Raw genomic sequence first — 25,162 nt, 5'->3', positions numbered from 1 at the left:
TTATTGTTAGAAAGACCATGGTTTTACTGAATCTAGTTCAAACTTCTTGCACATTAGTGTTGACAATATGGTAGTAGTACACATGCTCTAAGTATTTACAAATTCTTTTGGGAGTCAGAACCATGAAACAATATCCACCCTGTCACTACTAGCCAAAACAATTCATTAAAACATACTGAATGGTGAATGTTTTAGTAGGTTGTCTACAATCAGCACACAGAATTAAAACAAATTGCAAAGCAATTTGGCAGAAATTCTGGGGAAAACAAAGGACTATGGATATTAGTACCATGTGGAAATTGAAAATGGCATCTGCTAATACTTTGTTCAGAAAAAGAACTTAAATTTGTTAGATAAATCACTTGCTGCACATTCTATACATCAACTTTTTTTTAGATCACTGATTTTTACAAGTTACCATCAGGGAAAACTCATATCCTCAGTATAAAAAACCCAAAGATCACTGATTCTGCATATTTTTCGAAGAAACCAGAATAAGAACAGGACAGGGGAAAAAAAAAAAAAAAAAACAACAAACAAATGGTAGACATTCCCTCCTTATTTTTAAAAACTAGACTATAGAGCTTTGTCAAATCATGCTATTACACAAAAGAAATCTATAGAACATAATATATTCTGGACAACTTCATTTTGTTTTCTTGCACTGAATTATCAAGGAAGCCAACAAACTGTTCCAAACAAGCCAGTTGGATTTTTGTGAGGTCCAAATTTATATTTGGGGTAAAAAAAAAAAGATACTATTCAGCTGAAATGTTTTTTAAGTCCTTTTGAGCAGCATCTTCGGCTGTATTCTTTCGCACTGGTAAGTGATTATATTCTGTTCTATATTCTTAGATTAAAATGTAAATGCTTGTTTTAAAAGATTCCTCATTCTGGGATGGAGATAATCAGGGCTGAAAAAAAATCCAGACAATTAACAAGATTTTCAAACCAAGAATAACTAAATACTCATTGTATATATACCCTTAAGCTACTCTAAGAATGATCCAGTTTTAAGAATAAGACCTTTCTTACAAGATTTAAGAGAATATTCATTAACTGCAATAACATTCCTTTCCTTTCTTTTATTTTTTTCTTTTTTTCTATAAGCAAGAAAGTAAGAAGATGCTTTTAATGGATTTAGTGCAGCTTTGGTCTTTTTGATATAAGCATAAAGGAATTCTTCAATCACCCAAGACTCTCTAAAAGTGAGATCCCAGTCATCCAAAGATCAGATGACAGCCATTGATAGTAAAGCTGGGAGTACATCCCTTCATTAAATCTAGAGCAGAAATTGGACCATATGCCTATTTTTATTAAATATAATATTTTCATGGTCTTGCCTTTATTATTTCCTAGAAAGCACTTTTGTGATTATCCCACATGCCATGTGGTAGTCCCATATATGCAATATCAATGTCTTTGCCAGACTGTATGAACTGTACTCTTCAATTCTTAGATGTATGATAACCCTACCATGTTGCTATGCATTCCGTTTGTCCACATGGCCAGTAAAGTGTTTGCCAGGTATCCCTGAAGAAACAAGTAAAGATGCAAGATTCTTTCATTATGATAATAATCAAGATTTCTAGATTTTTAAAAAGGTATACAGTGACATGTTTTGCCCTTGCTTATTTTGCTAGTAATTCTTCTACTGAGATAAGCCAACATATTTATACAACAAATATCCTAATAGGAAGGTCAGTGTCCAACATTCATCACTTAATTCAGAGCATCTCCCTGTCATTGCACTCTGCTTTTACATTTTAATATGCCTGTGTAACAGGACTGAAGTTTGTTTTACATTGATAGGGTCAGGTTATGTAAGTCACAGTTTAGGGTTGTCATATAAAAGTCGTTACAGCTATTTAGGTGCAGGCTCCTTATCTGGTATGAGTTGTCATAACTCTGTTGTCTTTACTGAAACTTCCATTAAAAATATATCCTTTTTCCCAGAGAGTTTAAATCATCATGTTTCAAGAATGCAGGAGGTTTTTCTGATGTTCCGGTTGCTTGGCTCCAGTTATTCCTTACCCTGTTTCTGCTCTACCAATCACAATGGTTTTTTAACAGTCTGATCCAATAGGCACAATAATACCCAATACTAATAACAACATGTGGTGGTTTAGTCCCTGCTGGGGTCTGAGACCACGCGGCCACTGCCCCTCCCCCACAAAGGGAGTGAAATACAAAGCCCCGGGGCTGAGATAAGGACAGGTTTAATACAACAGTGCAACTGCAACGCAACAAACAACAACAATAACAATAAGAATAGCAGTAATAACAATGAGCAGAGCAAAATATTTACCAATACAGCAGTGAGAACAGAGCAAATCCCACAGTACATGCGGTAACCAACTGTCCCGCTTGGGCGCCAGGATGTGACGTCTGCATGGTATCTGAATAACCTGGCTAGAGCTCCCCCCCACTGCTAAACCAGGACACAACAACAATCTCACCCTTTAATGCTGGAAGCTTTGGTATATTTTTCCATGTTTGTGCAACAGAGAAATCACCACGTTAACATAATTTTTATGCTGCACCAGTATAAAAGCAGCTAAAGAGAAGTGAGGAAAAGAGAAAGAAGAAAGAGTAAAAAAGTTGGGGATGGGGGAGAAAGCTGTGCTTTACCCTCTTTAACAGATATGGCCATAAGGGAAAAAATGAAATATTAATGAAAATACTTATTCCCAAAGGCCTGGACAGCAAAGAATGCTGAACAAGATAATTCACTAACCAAAGGAACATGGTGACTGAAAAGCAGGTTATCACTGAAGTGAAAAACAAAGGCAGCTGACATTAATAATTAATTGAGGAGGTTTCCTGTGGAGGTTTAGATGAGCTACAGGCACTATATGTAAAGTCACTTGATTACCAGATTGTTATGTTCTCTTTCAGAGATGCTTATATTAATGTGTACACCCAATATTAAGCTTGCCTGGTCTGTTACCTGGAAGGGAGTACAATCCTAAATAGGAATTTTTGTCTGTGTTGAAAACCATACCTGCTGTGCTGTATAAATGAAAGCTGACAAGTTACACCTTGTTGCAGGAGTAACTACCAGCATCCTAAACAGATGCTGTCATCTTGTGTTCACACTATATGTATCTCTCTGTATGTGTATGCATACATGTTTGTCCCTATGTATGATAGAAAGACTGCAAAAATAGGTTACAACTAGAGATGCCCAGAAAGCAGTTGAAATGGACTAATCCAGCAGGACCCTACTCAGACAGTATGAAATTATTTTTTTCGGTGTGTTAGCTTTGTCTCTGCTGTCTTACTGTGAGTGTTCTAACATACAGGATAGGACCCCCTGAAACAGCAAGTGTGGCATGTAACTAAACTGATTATAATCTGAAGGACTGATATTATCCCCCAAAAATGTTTGATAGGGGAACAAAGCAAATTCTCCTTTGTCTTACTGTTCTGTCCTGTGAGATTGCTTTTGTAGTTGTGATCCACAACCTCTAGGTGTTGAAGATTCCTGGGCTCCAAGAAGAGGATCTCAAAGGCTTCCTAAACTGATATAGGAAATGAACTTTATGTTTGCAGCTTAGTGTTTTCCAAGTCAAAGACCAGAAGTACACTTATGTCCATACATAACCAGCTGAAACGTCTCGTATTTTGGATTGAGTTTTCAGTCATTTGAACACAAAATCTCTAAATTCTGGTGTGCTAAAGTTACTGGTATTGTTAAAGTGATAGCTAAGAACACAGTGGTCAAAGATGTAGTGTGCCAAGATGTATATATGAGTCATGGGACAGATAGGAAACAATAATTTGAGGAGTGATAGAAGGAGGTAAGTATGAATAATCTGTACTGTATAAATGGTGGTTGTTTCAAATGTATTGTTAGATTCTTTACACAAGTAAACTGGAAAAAAATAGAATCTATTTCAATCCAATTTGCAAGTAGCAAAAATACTTGAATTTTCCTAGAGCAAATTATTATTTTGTTTTGGGCTTTTAAAAATGCTTTATACCAAATGTCAACATACTGCTTTCAGGAAAAGAACAGATGTCAAGCTATATGCTTTGAATATGTTTACTGTGAAAGATATGTGTACTATCTTCTGTCTAAGTTTGGCTTTTTAGAAATTCAAAGCTTCAATACACATCCAGCTTTAGGGTGGTATCCATATATATATATCCAAAGCACTGCTACAGACATTTCAGCTATTAACACAGGTTAACTACTGGAACAAGATCCCTTTGAGTATCTGTCAGGCTACCTGTCCTTGTGTATACAAAGTTCTTTGTAACTAGACTTTCAATTGCATTAGGACCATCTTTGTCTTTTGAATTGTCTGTCATATTATTGCAAGATATTTTTAATTTTCCTAACAAAGACTTGTCTTTGTCTCACTAGGCTAAGCTTTAATGAAGAAGCGTCAACGTTGCTAACTGCACAAAGAGGGACTGAAGACCTTTGCAACCAATGATGTGGTTGTCATGGAAACTGTTTCTGTTTCTGTCACTCACTGGCTGTCTTTCAGGTAAATCAAAACAAAAACAAGAAAGCTCTGCTTATTGTTTTGAGGCTCTTAACTGCAAACAGAAATAGGAAGATGTAAAAGCATGCCAGATGAGACCAACATCATTATTAAAACTATTTGCCTAAGTGGTGAAATTTTAAAAATGTATATTAAGAGACTTATAAGTGCTGTCTGTCTACCTTTAATTTGTACATAAATCTGAATAATGTTTAAAAGAGGGGACAGCTATGTATTTCGTTTGAAAAGACAATGACTACATCACTATTAAAAAAAAGAAAAAGGAAAATTATTAATTAACACAATGCTTTCCTAAGATTAACTGCTGTAGAATGTTTCACTTGAGATCGTGTTCTGGTTTTGGAAACTAGTTATTAGGCTATTTTGTTTCTTCTTAATTCTGTGTATGTTTTATTGATCACTATGGTTTTTGTCCATGTAGCCGGTGTATTTCTTTTGCAGTTTTTCTCTTGGCATTATCTTAGAGGTCTTTACCTTTGCAAGTAATAAAATGAGTTAATCAATAATCATTTAGGTTTCTCACTTAAGAATTTTTGTAATTTGATAGAATATTATCTCTAATTGATCTTTTTGGCTGCCCCATTTTCTTAATGCTGCCCCTTATACTGCTTGTTAACAGTTACTAAGCTACTCTTTTCTCCAATTCTTCCAAAACTTACTGGTTTTGTGTCATTGCAAGATGAAATTCAGTAAAATTTGTTATAATGATATTGGGCACAGGAATTTAATAAAGTGCCTGTGAATATCAGCGTGCATACTTTGGATGCATACATGAAACTGTCTGATCTAATCTGGTTTTCCTCATGTGGCTTCATTATCTTATATTAGCTAAATCCATTACTTTTGGACGGGCAGTGTTTTTCTTTTTTGTCTTGTATTGTCAGACACATCAATCAATAACATTTGTATTTTGGTGGTTCTAGTAGTAGTGTCTTACAACCACCATCTATTAATGTAATTTTAATTTTTTTTAAGTTGAAAATTATATTTTTATTGTTACAATTTCCAACAACTTTGATGCAAAATTCAGAAGCATTTCAGAAATTCAAATCTAGAATTTCTTTTTAAGAATTATATATTCTACCTTGCAAAATTTAAGAGTTTAAAGTCAACATCTGACAGAAGGTGAAATTAATGTACCTGAGCCTGCAGTTGCTTTCACATAGCTAAAATCACTTTAGCCTGAACTGCTGTTAAACAGCATACCTGTAAGTAGTAGTGTTTACTCCAAATAGAATTATCTAACTCTGTGCAACACAATAGCATGTTGCAAAATTTCTGAGACACATTTCATATGCTGGCAATTCTGTATGCTAAAATTACATATACAGGAATGAGTTTCAGATGTTAACCACAGCCATTGTTTAGGTATGTATATTAAACCTACATCTTGCAAAGGCTTTAGAATATTAGCAGTGACTAATTCTAATACAACATTAAAATACATAACTACTTGGGAATTTAAGCTGAAAGTCAGTATTTACAGAAGTATTTTATGTAAATAACATAATACCCTGAAAACTCTTGACAGTCATTCAACACTGTTTAAAATTAAGTGACTATTCCTCTTGTCTGTTAATTTGCTACTTATATCAACTGGTTTCTAAAGCATTCCTCTTTTTACATTTCATTTTGATTTGTGATTCTTTAGGATTCTTATAGGTTTATTCTGTATTACAGGTGTAGATTTGGACTCCTGTAAGAAATAATTTTTAACTGCAGTACTTGTTTTCACATGCTGTTGAATATAAAGTGATAACACATACATTTTTTCATACACAAATATAATTTTCTAACAATTTCATTAATATAATCATTCATTAGAAAATGTAATGCTATAAGAGCTGAAATTAACCAAAGATAACAAAATTGGGTTCAAAGTTATTTTAATTAGATCATCAGTGTAACTGGTAATTTACTGTCTCCATACCTTTCACATTTGATTACATCATTCTGCATTTGGTGCTGCTTTTATATTACAGCATTCACCAGAACTTGTTTACAACTGCAAATAGTTCCTACAGCTGATGCAATTCAGGGTGGCCTAGTAAGTTAGATGCCTGAATGCACTGTTCTTAACGTTAGAGTAGTAGATATTGATGCTGCTTCAGTAAGATAAAGTTCATTCAATTTCTGTTGTTTTGGGCTGTGTTAAAATTCAGTACTTATCCATTAAATCATCAGATCATAGGATCACTCTTAGCAGCAGCCAGTGTTTGCAAGAGAGTACTACATTTTTGTATTGATTTTGCAGTAGTGAGGGAAATCATCCAAGAAGAGAATAGATGACCTCTCTAGTTTGTGTCTATTTTTATATTATTTTTATCTTAAAGCGAACCCTGGTATTTTGGGTTTTGCTTATGTGCAGATGTATGCAAGTGTGCTTAAGCTACGCAAAAAATGACTTTCGGGTGGAGAAAAAAGTATTATTTTCTGAATACAAGACTGAGGACTGAATTGTGTCTCATACTCAAGTTTATTTTAGTGTAAGCAAAAAGAAGTCTGGGACTACAGCTCACAGTTACACATTTACATTCTCAGAAATTTTACATTTACAAAATATTAATAATTAAGAGATGTAAAGAGGCTCTAAAGATTGATAATATGTTTCTTCTTTTCTTATGGTGTATTATTGCCTTTCAAGCCAAACTGGAGTTGAAGAAGAATTAAGCTGTCATTTTAGACCTGGGATCTGCCTCACCTCTGAACTGACAGTTGGAAAAAATACTTTTTGTTTGGTTAGTTGTTGTTCTTTTTTTCTTCTTCCTGTGAGGATTTCCTGTAGGAAAAGACCTCAAGCTGTAAAGGAACAGGTTACCAAGTGGGAACACTTAGTCGGAAATTTAGAGGAGCCTTTCGTATCTGATTCTGTTACGATAATACCAAAAGCGAGTTCAGAGGTGGCTAGCTTAAATTTAAATCAAGTTCTTCAGAATTAATCTGTTGGTAATTTTTAACTTTCTTGAGAGCTTATTATATAAATATAAATTATACATTCAAGGCATTTTAACAGGTGTAATTGTGGTTTTTCAGTGGAAAACCATATAATGATGTAGGCATGGCATCAGCAATTTTCTCTTCTGGATGATTTGGTCACCTGTGGGTTCCTCATGCATAATCATGACCTTATGATTTGGACCACACTGTCCTATGTACAATGGCACTGGGGCTATGTTCCCTGGGTTTTATTGTTCTGATTCTCTGTAATCACTTTTCTGTGTATAGTAAATGCAATTTGTTCAGACCAGTAACAGCTAAACAGAAAACCTTTTCTTTGTCTAGAATTGATAAGGTTTTCTTACACTGATTTCTCAGAGAAGCTGGACTTTAATATTGCTCAAATATGTTGTTTCAAAACAACAGTCCCTAACTTTGGAATGAGACAGAGAAGTATGTCTCTTTGTGTTTCAGGAAGAGGAGAAATATTTTTAAAACAGAACAAAATCACATCAGGTTATCAGCTCATGGTTAATAGAAAAAGTAAGACTGACTTTTATTTGGAGACCCTTGACAAGACCCTTGACAAACGCCAATTTGAGAGTAGGGCTTCTGTCATTTCTTTTTATAATTATTGCTGCTTGTGACAAGATGTTTCAAAGTTTAAATATATGCTAAAGATTACATAATAGAGTGAATAGCATTTATAGTGTTCAGATTCTGTTTTAATCTAACATATATCCCTTATACCTTTTTGTTCCCCTGCCCATTTATCTAATTCTTCTATGTTATTATCTGCTGCATGTTCATCTGGTCAAAGCAAGTCTCATATTCTCTGTAAGACTTTGTAATTATGGCATCAATAAAATTACGGTTATAATGAAAGTCGCAAGGCTTTGCAAGATAGAGGCAGTATCTCTGAGACCCAGTAGTCACTGCTTATAGCACCAAGTGGGTAAATACTTGTCCTTAAACCTAATCTATGTACTGTTCATTTCTTTTCACATCAAATGTTCTCAATACCAAGCAAAAACTCCCTAAATAGTGAATTTTTCTCTGTATCCCTCAGTATGGTGCTCAAAATTAAAAACAGCATGACTTTTTCTGAACAGTTGCTTGCTAGAATATGATATGAATGGACACTTACAAAAAATGCTCTTAAGTAAGAGAACATATGTGGAACAAACAGAAGTGTCCTGTCTAGTTTTGACCTACAGCTGGCAGCGATCTGAGGTGCTTCCTGTCTTTTATTATGTCCATTCCTCTCCATCTGGCTACTTGGAGGCTTTTAGGAATTGTCTCTATCATCTGCACTTATCAGCTTCCAAAATGCATCTCAAACCTGCTCAATATGTGACTTTCAGAATTCCAGCAGCCACTGCCAGGATTAAAATTCATGGCCTTAAGGTTCATAAACTCATTAACCAAACCATATCAAATATGAATACTACTCTGAGTGCCAGGACTCTCTCATTTTTATTCCTCCCCCTTTTAGACAATGTCCTTCCTACATCAGAGTGGACAGTATGTGAAAGGTTGCTTCTCTGCCAAATGAATGATAAACATATGAATGGCCAGTGTTTATCATTGATAAGCCAGCCCTGCACTGATGACAATAGAGCAAATACTATGCCATTTTGTCACCTTTGATAGCTGGGCATAAAAGCCTGGAGACAGAGCTCTAAATAAGTGCTAGTGCCTGGGGACTTTTGTTCTCAGTCTTCCAAGTAAAATGGAAAAGTCAGAACACGCTTAACCCATCTACTGCCCATCCTGAAATACCGAGTTTGCAGACAATGCAAAGCAAGAGATGAACAATTTGTCACAGTGCTGAAATCCAAGGTAGACTGCTACCCACATTCTCACTCCTGGATTTTGTACTTAATTGAATTGGGGAGGAAAGCACTTATCTGCTGAATGTTGCACTTTGTATAATTCTTAATTCAAAAGAAGAATGGAAAGGTAAAAATGATTTACTAGTGCTAGAATCCTGAAGTGTGTTTAATGTTAAACAATATCAGGAGTGTTAAAAACTAGAAAAGTGGTCATGAAAAGAGACTCTGAGTATGCACATAAGAAAGTATTTTTATGAGAAACACTTCTGCTTGTTTGTATGTGTGGATTTTTTTTCTGTGTTTAAGAATTTCTAGAAGAAATTATTTAGGTTTTTATACCTAGATGGGCCTATGTAATGACATACTCATATGCAGGTATGTGGTGCTTCAACTTGCATGATACAAAATGCTAGGCAACCACCAGATTGCATTTAGCATGGAAGTAACTGATGTGCTAAGCCTTTTCGGGGCTAAGACCATAGTAAAAGTGAGCAATAATTAGAATCAGAACAAAAACATTGTCATGTATACAAGAATTAAACTAATGATTGATATTTCATGACATAACAGCAGTAACACATCCGATAATATCACTGGCCTACTAGAATATGTTTTAATTACCTATGTAGCTATACTTCTCAGTTTAATACTCTTAGGTTTGTTCATTAAAAAGTTCCTGCCTCCTAACAAGCTCTTATCAATCATGCAAACAATTGGCTAGCAAACTGGTACTTAGATTAGCTCCAGTTTGGAATTTGGATGACAAACGTTCTTTCTCCAGAAAAAAATTGTGAAACCCACTGAAAAATAGATTCCAGTCATTCTATTGTCACCATCAGTCTTGAGAAACCTTAACCTGCACATCTATCCTCATTTTTGTGTTTCCTATTATTTGGTGGATGTCTTAATGTGACAAACTGCTTAGAGTCAGCCTATTGCAATCTGATGCTTTAAAACTATTTTCTATTGCATTAGATATGATACTAAATTACATGTTTTTTACTGATAGAATTATGCAAAAATGTAATGAAGCAATATTTTTGTGTTATGATAATGATTTTACCTTTCTGTCTGGCAGTTTACACAGAAATATCTATTGGTTTCAAGATTACACAATAGGATAATGGCTCTACCAATCCTCTTCATATTCTTTGAATTACATTGGAGATGACATGCTGTTGGGATTGAGTCCTGATGATGTACTCCTGGAGTCTCATCTTGACATGGAGTCAAAATGTCAATCAGTATTACCAGTTTATAATTCAGATTAAAATGTTTGTTCATCCTTCTCTATCTTTCTGGTTAACATGTTAGAGACTAAATCTCTTTTAACTTAAAAACTCCATAATTTGAAGCTAAGGATGCTTAACGTCTATGGCACTGGTATAACCTGGTATTTATATCAGAGTACAATAAGCAATAGGTCATTCTGTTTTGCTTGATGTTTTGCCTGATTTTTTTTTCTTAGAGATTTCAAACTGCCTGTTTACTTTTATGGGCTAATAGCAACATAATCGGCTATCAGGAAAACAATTGTAATAAAGCTATAAAAACATCTTTTTAAAGTCCTGTTAGTAGGGAGAAGTCTAATGTTAAAAAACTGTCACAGAGCCAGATAAAACAGCAACCATGCAGGCCTAGATTCATCTCATTTAACTTGGATTTTAAACTGAAATGTCTGAGTTAGGGAATAATTGCTCTCCTTCCCTATATAGTCAATGAACAGAGACATCCACTTGTAGAAGGTAGCTAAACCCATCTGAATCTGAATTACTTACTGGAATTCTGCACTAAACCAGACTAATTTCTAACATTAAGGATATGAAGTTAGGTCTCTTTCAAGTTTTTGGGTGTTTAAAGAACATAGAAAGAAAACATAATTCTGAGCAGATATTAAATACTCATAACGATGGCAGATACAAAAAAAAAAATCTTTTGTCCTAAGGTAGTGCATACGCTCTACCTACAAAACTATCCCAAAATAGCAATGAAAGCTTTGACTAAGGAGAAATGAACATTTTTTGATTAGAATCAGAACAAGTAGTGCCCAGACTATGAGTAGTCTATGAATGCTATTTCATCAGGTTGTCGCCTCATCCTGGCTGTGGGATGGCTCAGCATCATCAGGCACATTTTAGGGAAAATGCTTCTGCCATGGGGTGCTGGGAAAAGATCTCTGGACCCCCAAGCAACTTCCTGGTTTCAAGTGTCTTTAGCAGTAACAGAAGGTGGTGAATTGCATTATTTGCTCCTGAGTTTATTCAGGAACTTCATCCTTACATTCAGAACCTCCAGTTAGGTACCATATGCAACAAGGCAATACATGTCTATCCTGTCACTAAAAGAGGCTCACAGAGTTAATACTTAATAGAGCACTTCAGTTACTAGGACAGTCAATCTGTTCTGTTTGATAAATGTTGCTTTTTTTTTTACCCCAAAGTAATGTTAAACCTTGTAGCCACTGTAAACAAGGTCATAGTCCGTGTAGAGACTAACTTAGAATAATCATTAGAACAGACCACCAAACCTGCCTCTTAGCTACCATGGAAAATGTTTATTGTCAGCCAAAAGTTCAGCTGAACAGGACTTTGGAGGACAGCCTTTCAGCTCTATGCAGCACAGTAAAATTGACATCTGCCAACTAAAGGCAGTATTCAGGATCCACTGGTTTAATTCATAAAGCCTGTTTCCTATTGCCAGCCAGAAAGATGTTCAAAGTAGTTCTTAGTACTTTCACCAGATATTCAATGTCTTACTTTTGTAACTACTGCCATGGGTGACACTTCACCAGAAGTCCTCATCCCCAGGAACCTCTGCTGCTTTCATCCATACTACTGGTAATTTAGCAGTTGTGCCACACATTGCAATAGCGAGAAGGTTTTTGTAGGAATATTTGTAATAAGTTTGCTGGCAAAAGGAATTCGTTCTATGAAGTAACTCAAAATGTGCTTCTAAATGACCACTTCTCATATTTGGAAGTAATAAAAACAATAACACTGGGTCTCAACAAGCAATGGAGTCTGTTTTCCTTTTCTTCTAGGGTCAAACATGTACAAGGCATAGTTAACTCATAATGCAGAATAATTTCCAGTTTCAGTGCAACACTAACAGTATAACAAATACATAATAAAATAAGTCATTAACTTAATTTCAACAAGTCATTAGAGGATAGAACAATGTTTCTTAAGCATTGGCCTAGACTTTTTTAATAGAAATGCAATAAAAAGGCAGTGAAACCTTTGAAATAATGACAAATTCAACTTTGAAATTAGATACAGTTTTCTAGTAATAAGGCTAAAACAATATCAGAACTACTACTACTACTAGGAGAGCTGGCGGGTATGACAATGCTTCAAGTTGGAAAGCAAAATTAGATATCTTTAAAAATTAAATGTTTTATCAAGTTTCTAATAGAAATTCTATGAAGAATGTGAGTGAATGTGTGTGTGTATGTGCCTGTGTTAGAACAGAATAATACTGGATTGCCTTCTAAATAATTTTGGATTGCATTAATCCCTTTGGTCCTCTTTTTTTTTTTTTTTTTTTTTTTCCCTTTTCCCTCCTTGGTGGTTCATTGAGAGCATAGCAAGCTCTCTATTGCTCTCTTCCACAGAGCTAGTTTCTCAATGTGATATCAAATTATCAGGCTAGATGTGTTCATGAATTTTTCTGGCTCTACTGTCATGCAACCATATAAGGAAGACAGAAGAACAACCAGATTTTTGGTTCACGTCCAGCTCCTATTTCAGGCAATAGCACCTAGTGCTTTGAACCCTAAGAAATGCCAAGCTCAAACCTCCTCATAGAATCTAGTTTACAGGTTGCCTCCTACCTATAGAAATACAATATAGCAGTATGAAAAACCTTCTTTCTTCTAGTTGCTGATAATTTTTGCCCTAAATGGATGAGAAAAATACTATGCCATATGTCAAGATCTTAGGAAAAAAACAACTGTAAGGGGGTTTTATGTATTTATTTCTCACTGCTCAATTCCAACATTAGGTAGCAAGCATATTATTGGAAAAATTCCCTGTGTCCTTGAGACTTCCAGAGTTTACTTTTTTCCAGTTAAAATTTCCAGTCAGGACTCTTCAGGTGGTATACTGCCAAGTGTGTATGGGCATGTCTTCAGTTTTTACTTAGTATGGTCAAATATACTTGGTGACAACAAGAGATTGGACTGACAAACGACTGGCCACACATTAGGGGTAAATGAAAACTCCCTGCTCATTCAAATGCAAAAGATTTTTATAGCAAATAACATCACAAAAACTATATGGGAGAAATCAAATTGCTACCATGGACTGAATGAATTTAGATAATAAAAGATGGAAGTATTCGTTTAATTTTGGGGAAAAAAAATCAGAACGTGTATGAAACACCTTCAGAAATAATCGAGGGAGCTAAACTCATAGCTGCGATGGAATGACAAGTCAGCTACTTATTAAGGTTATAAACTTTCTGCAATGATATGATTTTCCTCCCACAACTTAAGTCTATAACTTCTCTATATATGATAATTACCTGTGTTAGTGATGAGATAACCTGCCTGCTTGCAAATATTCTCCTCTGCTCCCTAGGTGTTAAGTATCATTTTTTTTCCGACATTCCCATCTGAGTAGTTGGTTACACTCAGAGCAATCTTACCTTATATGAAGTTAATGTTTGTTGCCTGTATCATACCTGAAGAAGTCTTCATGTGCTAAAAAAGCTGGTGTGGTTTTGTTTCTCTGTTTGCTTATCAGTTGGTCATGTAAAAGGTCTTATTACCATTTGAAAGCACTGCTTTTTGAAGTCACCCTGAAAAAATAGACATGAACCCCTGTGTTGACAACCTCATTTATGTGTGTAAAAATTAATCAATTATGTAAGAATAAAATCAGTCATTTTCTCCACATTGGAGGCAAGCTGGCTGATGTGGAGAGGCCACATATCTTATCAAATAATGGATAAATACACTTAATAGGTATGTGAACACATGAACATAGGTAGCTATGCATGTAAGACATGCAGTTCCAAACTTAGAGATGCATTTGTCAATTCTATAGCCCTCTAAGTTGCTGCTAGCAGTTTAGTGAGAGTGATTTCTTAACTGTAGTATAACTAAATTTCTATCCTAAACTGAATGAGAATAAAGTGTGAAAAGTAAATATCTCTCCTGTCAAAAAGTATGAAATGTGTATATATTGTTCAGTGCTAAGACGGTGGGAGGCAGAGTTTATAGAGCTCCATACAGCATTGTGACTGGTAACTGCTTTGCTCAGTGGACTGATTTGATATGTAGGTTTTTCCCTATTAAGTTCAGTAGTGTGAAAATGCTGATAATACTGAAGAACATATCCTGCAATTTTGACTTTTATTCAGCATGGCTAGCTGTGCTATGTACTGAGGCCACTTTCAGTAGTGGTTTTAGTTTACTTCACTGGATTTATTAACCTTAATGTTGAGTATTCAAGTAGAAAGGCTTTATCTAGTATTTTGTTAAATACTCTGCCAGAGAGGGTTTTGGTTGGGATTTTTGTGTGATTATGTGTTGGGGGAGTGAGGGTGTTGTGTAGTTTTTTTAATATTTTTTACTTAACACCACTACAACTAATGCAGCTCATGAGCTCAGTGGTTAAACAGTTAATGTACCATTGATATCCACTGGGGTGTGAGCCCTGTGGTGAGTGCACCACGGCCTGTGCTGCTTGTGTTTGTCCTTAATATGGTGTGCAACTGTGAAAAGGAGTGTTTTAGTCATGGCACTATAGGTAGTATCAATTTAGCTCAGTACAAAGCTGTAGGTGGTTTGTTATGGCTCACCACACAGCCATTAACAGTATCATCTTTGCTCAGCACAGAATTGCAAGTGATAGTATTTAAACTCCCTATAACACTGTGAATAATAGTGTTCTCATCTTGTCCGGGAAGAAATGTGAAGACAGGCATTCTGACTGAGCCTGTGATTTAAGTGAGTCAGGTAAGGAAAGAATATAGTCTCATCATCTGCAAGAGGATGCGGCATCGTTGAAATTTAGCATTGATTTTTAGTGATTAAAAAAGAACAATGCAGCACAGAGTCAGCATATTTCAGAAGAAAAATATGAGTATATACATAAATATCTCCTGACATTAGCACCAGTGTAATTTAGCAGTTCTGAATCCCTCTCTAGAGATGCTGTTTTTCTCTAAGCCCTGTGGAAACTACTCTTAAATGAGGTGTTTGATCTAGATGACTAAAGCAAGTGGTATGAATATTCTTCTCTAACTCTCCAACTGTTGTTCACTTGCCATTGAATCACTAACCTGTTCAAAAAGTTAAAAGTAGAAAACCTCTCACAAAGGATTTTAGAATACAAAATAAGCAACAATAAAAAGTAGAAAGAATGTATGCTCAAATAGTAGAGTACAGAAATTAATACCTTTTGCCTCATAGCTAATTTGTGCTAAGATATTATAAAGTGAGGTTTGTGATGATCTGTTCTAAATCTACTTATGTCACAGATGGGCAGAAGGTGAGAAGTGAAATGATTACATCTGCGGGTACATAAACCCACTCTGATGGTGTGTACCTATAGGAAACATTAAATTTCTGTAGACTTTACATTTGTACCTATAGTTTGCTTTCTATAATATATGTGTCGTGTTTTAACCCCAGCCAGCAGATAAGCACCACACAGCCGCTTGCTCACTTCCCCCTAGCTGGATGGGATAGAGAATCGGAAAAAAAAAAGTAAAACTCATGGGTTGAGATAAAAACAGCTTAATAGGAGAGAAAAGGAAGAAAATAATAATAATGGTAATAATAATAACAATGGTAATAATAATAACAGTGGTAACAATAATAATAATAAAAGTAGAATATACAAAACAAGTGATGCACAGTGCAATTGCTCACCACTCACCAACTGATGCCCAGTCAGTTCCCAAGCAGCAGCCCCCAGCCAGATTTCCTCCCGGTTTATATACTGGACATGTTGTCATAGAATCATAGAATGGTTTGGGTTGGAAGGGACGTTAAAGATCACATAGTTCCAACTCCCCTGCCATGGGCAGGGACACCTTCCACTCGACCAGGTTGCTCAAAGCCCCATCCAACCTGGCCTTGAACACTGCCAGGGAGGGGGCAGCCACAGCTTCTCTGGGCAACCTGTTCCAGTGTCTCACCACCCTCACAGTGAAGAATTTCTTCCTTACATCTAGTCTAAGTCTACCCTCTTTCAGTTTAAAACCATTACCCCTCATCCTAACACTACATACGGTTATAAAAAGTCCCTGTCCAGCTTTCTTGTAGTCCCCCTTTAAGTACTGGAAGTCATATGGTATGGAATAATTAAATTTTGTCTAAAATAATTATAGTTCAATGTAGCATATTTTTCTGTTTGTAATATATGTTTTCTTCACTGAATTCTTATGGTTTGGTGATCATTTTAGATAGAATATAAAAAATTTATAGAATTTGTGTTTTCCATTTGCCAGTTTGTATTTGCCAGTTCCATTTGACAGTTCTTAACACTTCTTAACTGTATTGGATTTATCACTTTCATATGTTTAACATTCATATTAATGGTTAAAGAAAAGTTAGTTAAGTCCATGAGTGTGAGAACTAAGCTAAACTGAAGATAATAGAAACCATTCATTTTCATTATGGTTTGTCAAATGCCTTCACTTAAGTGAAAGTTTGGAAAACTGGAAAAAGCCCCAGTAAAACTGCTATTAAAAAGCAATAAATAGAAAATAAAATGTTAGGTTCTCATAGCTCTTCCTTTTGTCTCTGTAGTACAGTTCTATGGCTTTTAATACCAAATAATTCTGATTATTTTAAATAATCCAGAAGACATTTTTCAATTAACAGTGCTGTTATTCAATAAAATATTGGCATGCTGCAGAATTTTAGAAAATACTGATTTCACTTTAATTCGTGACTTGTAGAAACACCACACAAACCACCGTGGATGGAATATAATAACATCTCCATTTTAACATATCAAGAATTTTAAAACTTGACCGGTGAACTCAGTTGTAAATTGGTAAATCAGTAAAACTTCACCAAAGAGAATGCTAAAGATCATGTGACTCATTCATGAAAAAGAGATTTTAAGGCATCCTAGTGACTTAGAAAAAATTCTGAATGTGCCGAAATACCAGAAGTTAACCAAGTATCTTTATTTATCCACTAGCAGTTATTTCCTTTCTATGAATTAAGTGACCTGGAATGAACTGTCTTGGCCATTAATGGTATCAGTACATATTTTCTTGATTAGTTCCTTTTGCTCTTTGTATTTCAAAACTTCACATGTAAATGTTTTTGAAGCTTTGTGACAAGATGTTGGGTACTGATATATGAAAGACAAATTCACTTCTGTTACATATGAGCTCAGTTATTTAGATATACAAGAACATTCTTCTAAATGTTATAACATTTGCTCTTGGACATTCTAAATACATATATATGAATTAATTCTTCCATTCTATTGAGCACTGACACAGTATAATCTGGAATACCTGCGCACCACACATAAATATATATATATGTGGACCAACTGGAAAATCTAAGGAAGAATGACAATAAATGTGAGTTCCAAGGGACAGAGAAAAAAATAATTGAGTTACAACAATTTATTAGAGCATGCAAGATGCAGTGTGAATGTGTAAACTTCATCAACAAGTAGTAATGGACTTAAATAGTGAACAAATTAGGGAACTCAAGCAGGAATGGCCATAGTGAAACGAACAAAAAACTATGATAGATCCTTCCTTAAATTACTTTCATCATTAATTTGGACATTGCTTACCTCATTGGGTGAAATGGGGCCTAGTGCTAGACTTAACATAACATCTGATTTAGTTTGTCTAACTTGTGGTATAGTTTGTCTACAATTAGATGTCTGATGCACAGAAACAAACTCTAAAACTCGGGGAGGTTTATAAAGTAGGTATGTTTATTCCAGCACGAGCATGCAAGGGGATTTCTCCGCACAGCTTGCACCCCAACAGCACATTTTACCAGAAACTTATAGAGTGTGGATGTACATATTCGTTGGATTACATAATACAAATACACATGTGCATAAGTAAGGCTGGGTTAGTTCAAAAGGCTGGTTTCAGCAGTTTATGTTCTCTTTGCGCCTGCGCATTGCCTCCTGGTGGTTGTCTTCAGGGGTCTTTTGGAGGAAGGTTTATAGTCTTTTTCACCTTGTACTTTTCCTCGGAGCATGCACAGATTCTCTTAGCCAATTTCTTGAACAACAAGAGTGGTTCCAGCTGGTTTATCCCCTCTCTTATCTAAAAACACCAGTATATTGGTTTCTACCATCCATATATGGCTATCTCTCCACTAAAAGACTCAACTTGTTAGAACACATCTGCTTTCCAAGGACATGTTTCTTATTTTTGCTGAACATTGTAGTTCTTGGTAAGTTTTCACAGAAAACTGCTTTGTTTTGATGAACACAGTAGTCTGGTAAAATTCCACAGAACAGTCTGGGCAAGCAGGATTATTAATATTAGCAATATTCAAAAACATAAGTTGCTATAAGTAAATAATTTGCAAAGCAGTTGCTATAAGTGTTGCTATACGTAAATAAGTTGCAAAGCAAGTAATAATTTCTGTGTATCATGTCTAACAAAATAGAGTGCAAGACAGACAGAAAGATCTAAAAGCTGGCCAGTTTGTACCTCTAGAATTCTATTGTGTTCTTTAGTTTTAAGGTTGTATCTTTGTTCAAGATTTAAGAAATATTAAACTGCATCTTTAAGGATGTCAAAAGAAATTGCAGATACTTGGTTTAGCAAGATATCCTATGTGTGCTCCATTGCATTTCAGAATTTCCTCTGTTAGAGTAGATTTAGGGCTGAAAAAACATACTTCTATGAACAACTGAAAAAAAAACAGAAAAGAAATTTTCTCTAAAATTCTCTCTCAGTCTTCTGTCTTCTGTTCATCATAGTCTTAAATAATGGCTATAACTTATACTGTAATCTGTGGTAGTAGGCCATAAATTTGCATGTCTCCCAACTTGCACAGCAGGTTACTGTGTACTGTAGTGCAATCTGACAGTATAGTGGACATGCCAGACTACCTTTTCTTAGCAGCATTTTTAAGGTTTGTGAAGTTTTGCTACACCTGCCACAACTTCAGTTCTCCAGACAGTGAAAGAAATCCACAGAGCTTAACACAGGATATAATAATTGAAAGTAATAATAGCATTTTTGTTGTAACTTTTACTATGCCTCTCAACTATTACGACTGCTTGGATTTTTAGAAGATATCCCATAGCAATTAGGGAGGATAAATTCCTTTAAAATTTAAAAAAAAAAAAAAAAATCAAAGAAAAATTAAGTAGGAGATCTAAAGAAAAAATTTAGCCTTTTAACTGTGTGTGATATATGAAGAAAATATTCAGTTCAATAGCCTTTGCAAGTAACCCACAAGGTCCTTTTTATTTTTAGGTTTCTTCTGGTCAGCTGTTCTTATATTTGCCACTAAGGTTTTAAAATACTTGTGATAAGAATTTTTATAACAAGCAAAATACTTTAACAATGATTAAATGAAACATTTTCTGACTTAAGAATTAAGAAAGTTATGATTAAAAATATTTCTAATTCTTAGCAATACTTTAAAAAAGAAATTATCAAGTTTCCACTGATAAAGTATATTTTGTTATAAATTATAGAGTTCTGTAATGAACTTTTCTTAATTATCCTTATTTTTACATTACTCATGTCAGTGAAAAAGTTCATTTTTAAATACTAATTAATCTTCCAACTAGAGAGAAAGCATATGCCTTTCTACAAAGGCTTCTCATTTCCAACCTGAGTTTTCCTAGAACATTTTTATTATACCTGTTCTCGTGAACTGTTAAATAAACTTCTCCCTTCTCTCTTTTACTTACACACATCCATTGGTTTTCCTTCTACAACAGCTGATTAGGGGAAGCCCCATATTATTTCATTCAGTCATGTAAGCAGTGCTGCAGAATATTAAAAAAAAGTCATAATTCCTACAATATTTGGAGGTATCAAATAGAGATATTATTCATCTGTGTGAAGTATATAAAGATGTAACTAATTTATCAGACTGGCTCAAGGGAGATAAGTCTTACTAAAGACAAAATTAATCACAGTGTTTCTGGTATTTTCTTGATGATTAAGAAATGAGAAATTGTAAAATAAAAAAACTAGTTCTAGTCCCAGTATGCTATTAATGAAGATTTTGTGGCATGAAATAAAAGTAAAGGATTAAAAATAGATCCATATCCTGTTTCTAAATCCACAAAGAATTTTAATGTATCTGCAGAGAAATTCATCAAAACTGCTTTCCAGGGCTCTGATCACAGTATTCTCATAATTCATTTTGAAGTAAATTTGTCTAGCATTTGCTAAATTTATCTAAGAGTAACCAACACACAAAAAAAAAAAAAAAAAAAAAAGTGCCAAAAGTAGCAATTTGTGAGTTCATTTCTGTTTGGGAACCTTGAAACTTGTCTTTGCTCTGATCGTGAAAGCATATCTGCAGCATGTTGTGTTGTCTGTTCATGTTACTACAAAGCTGTAAAAGGATTGTCATCTCTTTAAGAGTCTGTATTCTGGAAACTGGTTGGACATAAATTTAAAAGTCCTTGCAGTTGAACCCAGAGAATGTGTTTTATTCCTTCAGAGATGTTTTTGTTAGGGTGGAAGCTGTTTTGTTCTTGTGTCAGGTGGGACATGACCACAGCTCGCAGTGATAATAGTGGCAATTTAAATTGCAAATGATAAATACCTAACTTTGCTTTTAAGCTTTTATTATAAATTCCAAGAATCACACACTTAGAGATGATTAATACTCAAGGCTATATGTTAGCTAGGATAAACAAGCCTCTGTATTCTTGATGTAATAATATAGCAAGATTGTAAGTCAAATTTTAGACCAACAACATATTATTATGCCAGCAGGCAAAGATTTCTGTCAATTAGTTCACAATTAGTGCCTCTTATTTCTAATCTCAGAGTATTAGATATTGATGGAATTAATAGATTAGCATCTTCATCTTAATGGTGTCAAACAGGCCAAAATGCAAATAGGGATTGCTTTTAATGGGATTTATTGATTTATCTGCATATGCTATTTAATCATTTTTGTGCTTGACCTACACAATTACTCTATATTTTAGTTCATAAAGAAAATGCAGGGACCCCCTTGTCATATTAGGAAATTATTTGTTGTTTAAAAAAATTTTTCCATCATGCAACTTTTAGGATTTGCTGTAGAGCTGTTTCTGCATGTCCCTCATATGCTACACCTCACTATCCTAGCAGCAAGTCTATATTGCCTTCATCCTCGCTTCAAACTAAGTTAGAAAAAATAAATTTCAGGGACTATGTTGAAGTATTATGTACTGAAAATTAGACGTTGTCTTACTTAGAGATGTTGATATAGCTTATTTCAAGACATCTCAATGAGCTTCTTAGGAAACATTCCAACATCGCAGATTAATAAATGTAAGATGAAATAATCAAAAATGGTTTTATCTGGACTTTTAAAAGAAGCTAAAGAATTTTGAGCTGTAGCTCCTGCAACTGCAAAAAGTGTTAGTCAAATCAACTGTTCTAATCTCCATATTCCCTCAACCAGGCCCAAACAGCATCCCTGTAATTCACAAGTGGGTCCAGCCAGCAATATTTTCCTCTTAGGTGATGTAGAAGCAACAGCATCCTTGTACCAGCTTGTACTACCAACTTCTTTGATCTTTATTTTGGGGAAATATGAGTTTCAGGAAGCTCTCTTGCTTCTTAAAAAGAAAGAACACAAAACAAAAGCCAAACAATTGTTAAATAGATATGGGTCCTTCAATGGAGTCTGCATCAGACCTTGGATGAGCTGAGTAGCCTCGTGAAAATGTCTTGATCTCTTTCTATTGGTGATAGAGCTGAGTCTCATAATTCAAACATGTTAGTTACAGTGTTCTTTTTTTGCAAGATTAAAACAAATCCATCTATATTATACAAATGCATTAGTGCAGATTTCTGTAAGATAGATTTGTGCCCAATCACTGCTCAAATCTAATTTCCTTTCTGTTTCCTTTTTAAAACTTTAATTTACTTTTTTTCCTCCCAATGGCAAGTGAGATTCAGCAAGTAAACCTAATAGCAGCATATTCACAACAGCAGGAGGGTGTTTTTTCCTGTTAATTTTGTTGGGTCATACATTCCAAACAGTTAAAATAAAATTTACAACACCCTGCTGTCTTAACAGTAAACTAGCTTGCAATGAATTAGCTTTAATGAAATTAAAGCCATAGAGTATGACTGAAGAGTAAGTCCTTTGGTACTTGCTTGAGTTCATAACAGATACAAGTGTAAAAATCCAAATAGATCATGTGGAAATGTAGGTTTTTGAAGACACTAAGGAAAGATTTAGAGTAATATATTCTCAGTTAACCATCCAGCTGCAAAATTTTAATTACATCATCTGTGGAGATATAGAGATTTCATTTCTAAAAGATGTTTTGCAGATACCTTGTAAAACTGTACCTCTACTATGTTTAACTGTAGACTACCAAACAAAATCAAACTATGTTCCAAACAGAAGCCTTATTAAGAAATTATCCTGAGGTCTATAGGATTTGGTTTTGTTTTCTGATTAAGAGGAAAAATATTTAGGGTTTTGAGATTTAATTTCTAAAAGCGTTATTTTATCTAAAAAAGGATGTAGATCAGCTAAAATATTTATTGCTTCATAAGACAGGTATGCATATATTTGCTTTGCATATCATCCTTCTATTTAAAAGTTTTGGAAATAAGTGGACATATTTTTACTACCTATACTAGACATTCAATTCAGACACATTAAATTAGGAGTCTATCCTCTGTGTATCATCAAGAAAGACAAAAATAACACTCCTGAGAGATTATTTTAGGATCCAGGCTGAAAGCCTAATTGCTGCCTATTTTGACCAATTGATTATTTCCTAGCTGTGTCACTAATCTACAAGGTAACCATAACTTGATCTCATATATAGGATACTAAATTTCCTATATTCCAACCACTTGCCTGTTGTGAAAACAACCTTTCTAAATAAAAAGGTCTTATAAGTTTAAGGCATATGTGCATACCAAAACTCCTTCCCTTTTTTATATCCATGCCTGGTAGGTAGAGCTAGCAACTGCCAAGCTGGCTATAAGTATTTCTTACTTCCACTTCAGTTTAAATTAATAGAGGACAATCTATTTGCTGATTTCATGATTTCATCTAGTGAGTGCACATTTGTGTGTTTCCTGGCCCCAAACCCTTATTAATCTTTCTCACTAGTGCTCTTACAGTGCAGTGTAGTTCTTACAGTGTATACTTTTTTACATACTTCTCCTTTTCGTGGGGCTCTCAGTCTTGTTCTACATAAAATGAGACATTCAGAAAGTTACTCAAAATCAGACAATTCTTAGTTATGAAATATGAACTTTCTGATGTGATGGAAGTGTTAAAACCCTGAGAACACTTTTCTAGGTTTTCCCACCTATTCCAATAATAAAGTCTCATAATACTTATATTAGCAAAACTTTATGTACCTGCAATTGCCTAACAATACATATTTAGTGTGCTGATACTTTTTATTTTATTTCATTGTCAAGGCTTCTCCTCAGCTGTTATTTATTTTCCAGACAAAACAATGGGAATATTTAACTTGTTTCATTTGGATTTAAAAAAAAAAAGAAATCAAAATAGAATTCAGCATATCTCAGTCAGACAGAATATAGATGATGGTTAACAAAAGTATAATTAGTATTAACATGTTGGATAGGCACCTGCTAATGAGTATTTCTCCATTTCTCCTCTTGGTACTTTTTTTTTTTTTTTTTTCAGATATTGTAACCACCTTGCTTTATTCAAGAATAATGACAGCATCTACAGTGTTTCAGGAAATAAGGCAATAGCATCATCACAAATTCCTGCATACCAAAGTTTCACGGGACTGTCTAGTTAGATCAAGTGTGCAATTCACTATGCTTTGATAAGTCAGTAAATCAAATCATCTATCAGTGTATTATAATGCACGTTGCCGCTCCCACTATTACTTCACAGTTATTGAGAATATTTAGGGAAAACAGAAGTAGGAGTTGTTAGTAGGTGTATAGTTTCCAACTGCTGTTTCACCTTGTTTCCCAGGTTTATCTCTTGTCATTCCGTTAATTTTTGCATTCCTTTTCACATCATCTCTGTGAGTGTGACCTCTCAAAGTGAGCAGAATAACTGTGACAATGACAGAGTAAGCAAAAGCTGTTAAATGGGTTATATTTATAGGAATAGAGTCCTTCAACCAGATTATAGGAATTAACTGAAGATCTTAGAAGGAAGGGCATAGTCTTCCTTGACCCCCTGTATTATCAAAAAAAAAAAAAAAAAAAGAAAAGAAGAAAAGAAACAGTATTGGAGCATGTTAAAACAGTCAAATACTTCAAAAAATCAGTTTAGGCCCCAATGAGTTTGACAAGAAGCAGCAATCATATGCTAAAGTTGTTTTCCTTAACAGAAGGGTGCATGCCATAGACCCATTTTCCTATGGTTTAATCTTCCTTATGCCTCAGTTCTTCTTCTTCTGTGGATATTAATTTCTTTCTCTGGGCCTTTCTCTGCTCTTGGAGGAGTTGGCAGATGTTGGGCATTAAGTTTTCTAGTTAGAGAGGCATTACTTCTGCCAAGGAAAGTGAGAAAACCTTTGTTATTTTTGTTAGTTGACCTTTACATATGTGATAGATTAGGTGTAGCAACTTTTTATATTTTTCTTCTCTCTTTCTCACTTCTTCTCTATTCTTTTTTCATACATTTTCTTATCATCTCTTTATTTGACAAAACATGCTTCTTAATAGCGCTGTATTAGCCATTACATCGGTCTACCCATTTGACTTGTTGGC

At 34.7% G+C, this 25,162-nt stretch overlaps 1 protein-coding gene across 6 annotated transcripts in view; it reads left to right on the top strand.

Moving 5' to 3' along the window:
* Positions 1–25,162, top strand: part of CNTN5 (contactin 5) — a 666,666-nt gene that overhangs the window by 297,510 nt on the left and 343,994 nt on the right. For all 6 annotated transcript variants that reach the window (XR_012627723.1, XM_074860212.1, XM_074860211.1 and 3 more), the window contains one exon: positions 4,373–4,499. Coding sequence is in view for 5 of the 6 variants with exons in the window: in XM_074860212.1 (XP_074716313.1) it covers positions 4,442–4,499 (58 nt within the window). In the remaining variant the exon portion in view is untranslated. The remainder of the gene's footprint in view (positions 1–4,372; positions 4,500–25,162) is intronic.

This window comes from Strix uralensis, chromosome 2 (genome assembly GCF_047716275.1).
Source record: "Strix uralensis isolate ZFMK-TIS-50842 chromosome 2, bStrUra1, whole genome shotgun sequence".
Taxonomy (NCBI): domain Eukaryota; kingdom Metazoa; phylum Chordata; class Aves; order Strigiformes; family Strigidae; genus Strix; species Strix uralensis.
This window is presented reverse-complemented; position numbering and strand designations above follow the sequence as displayed.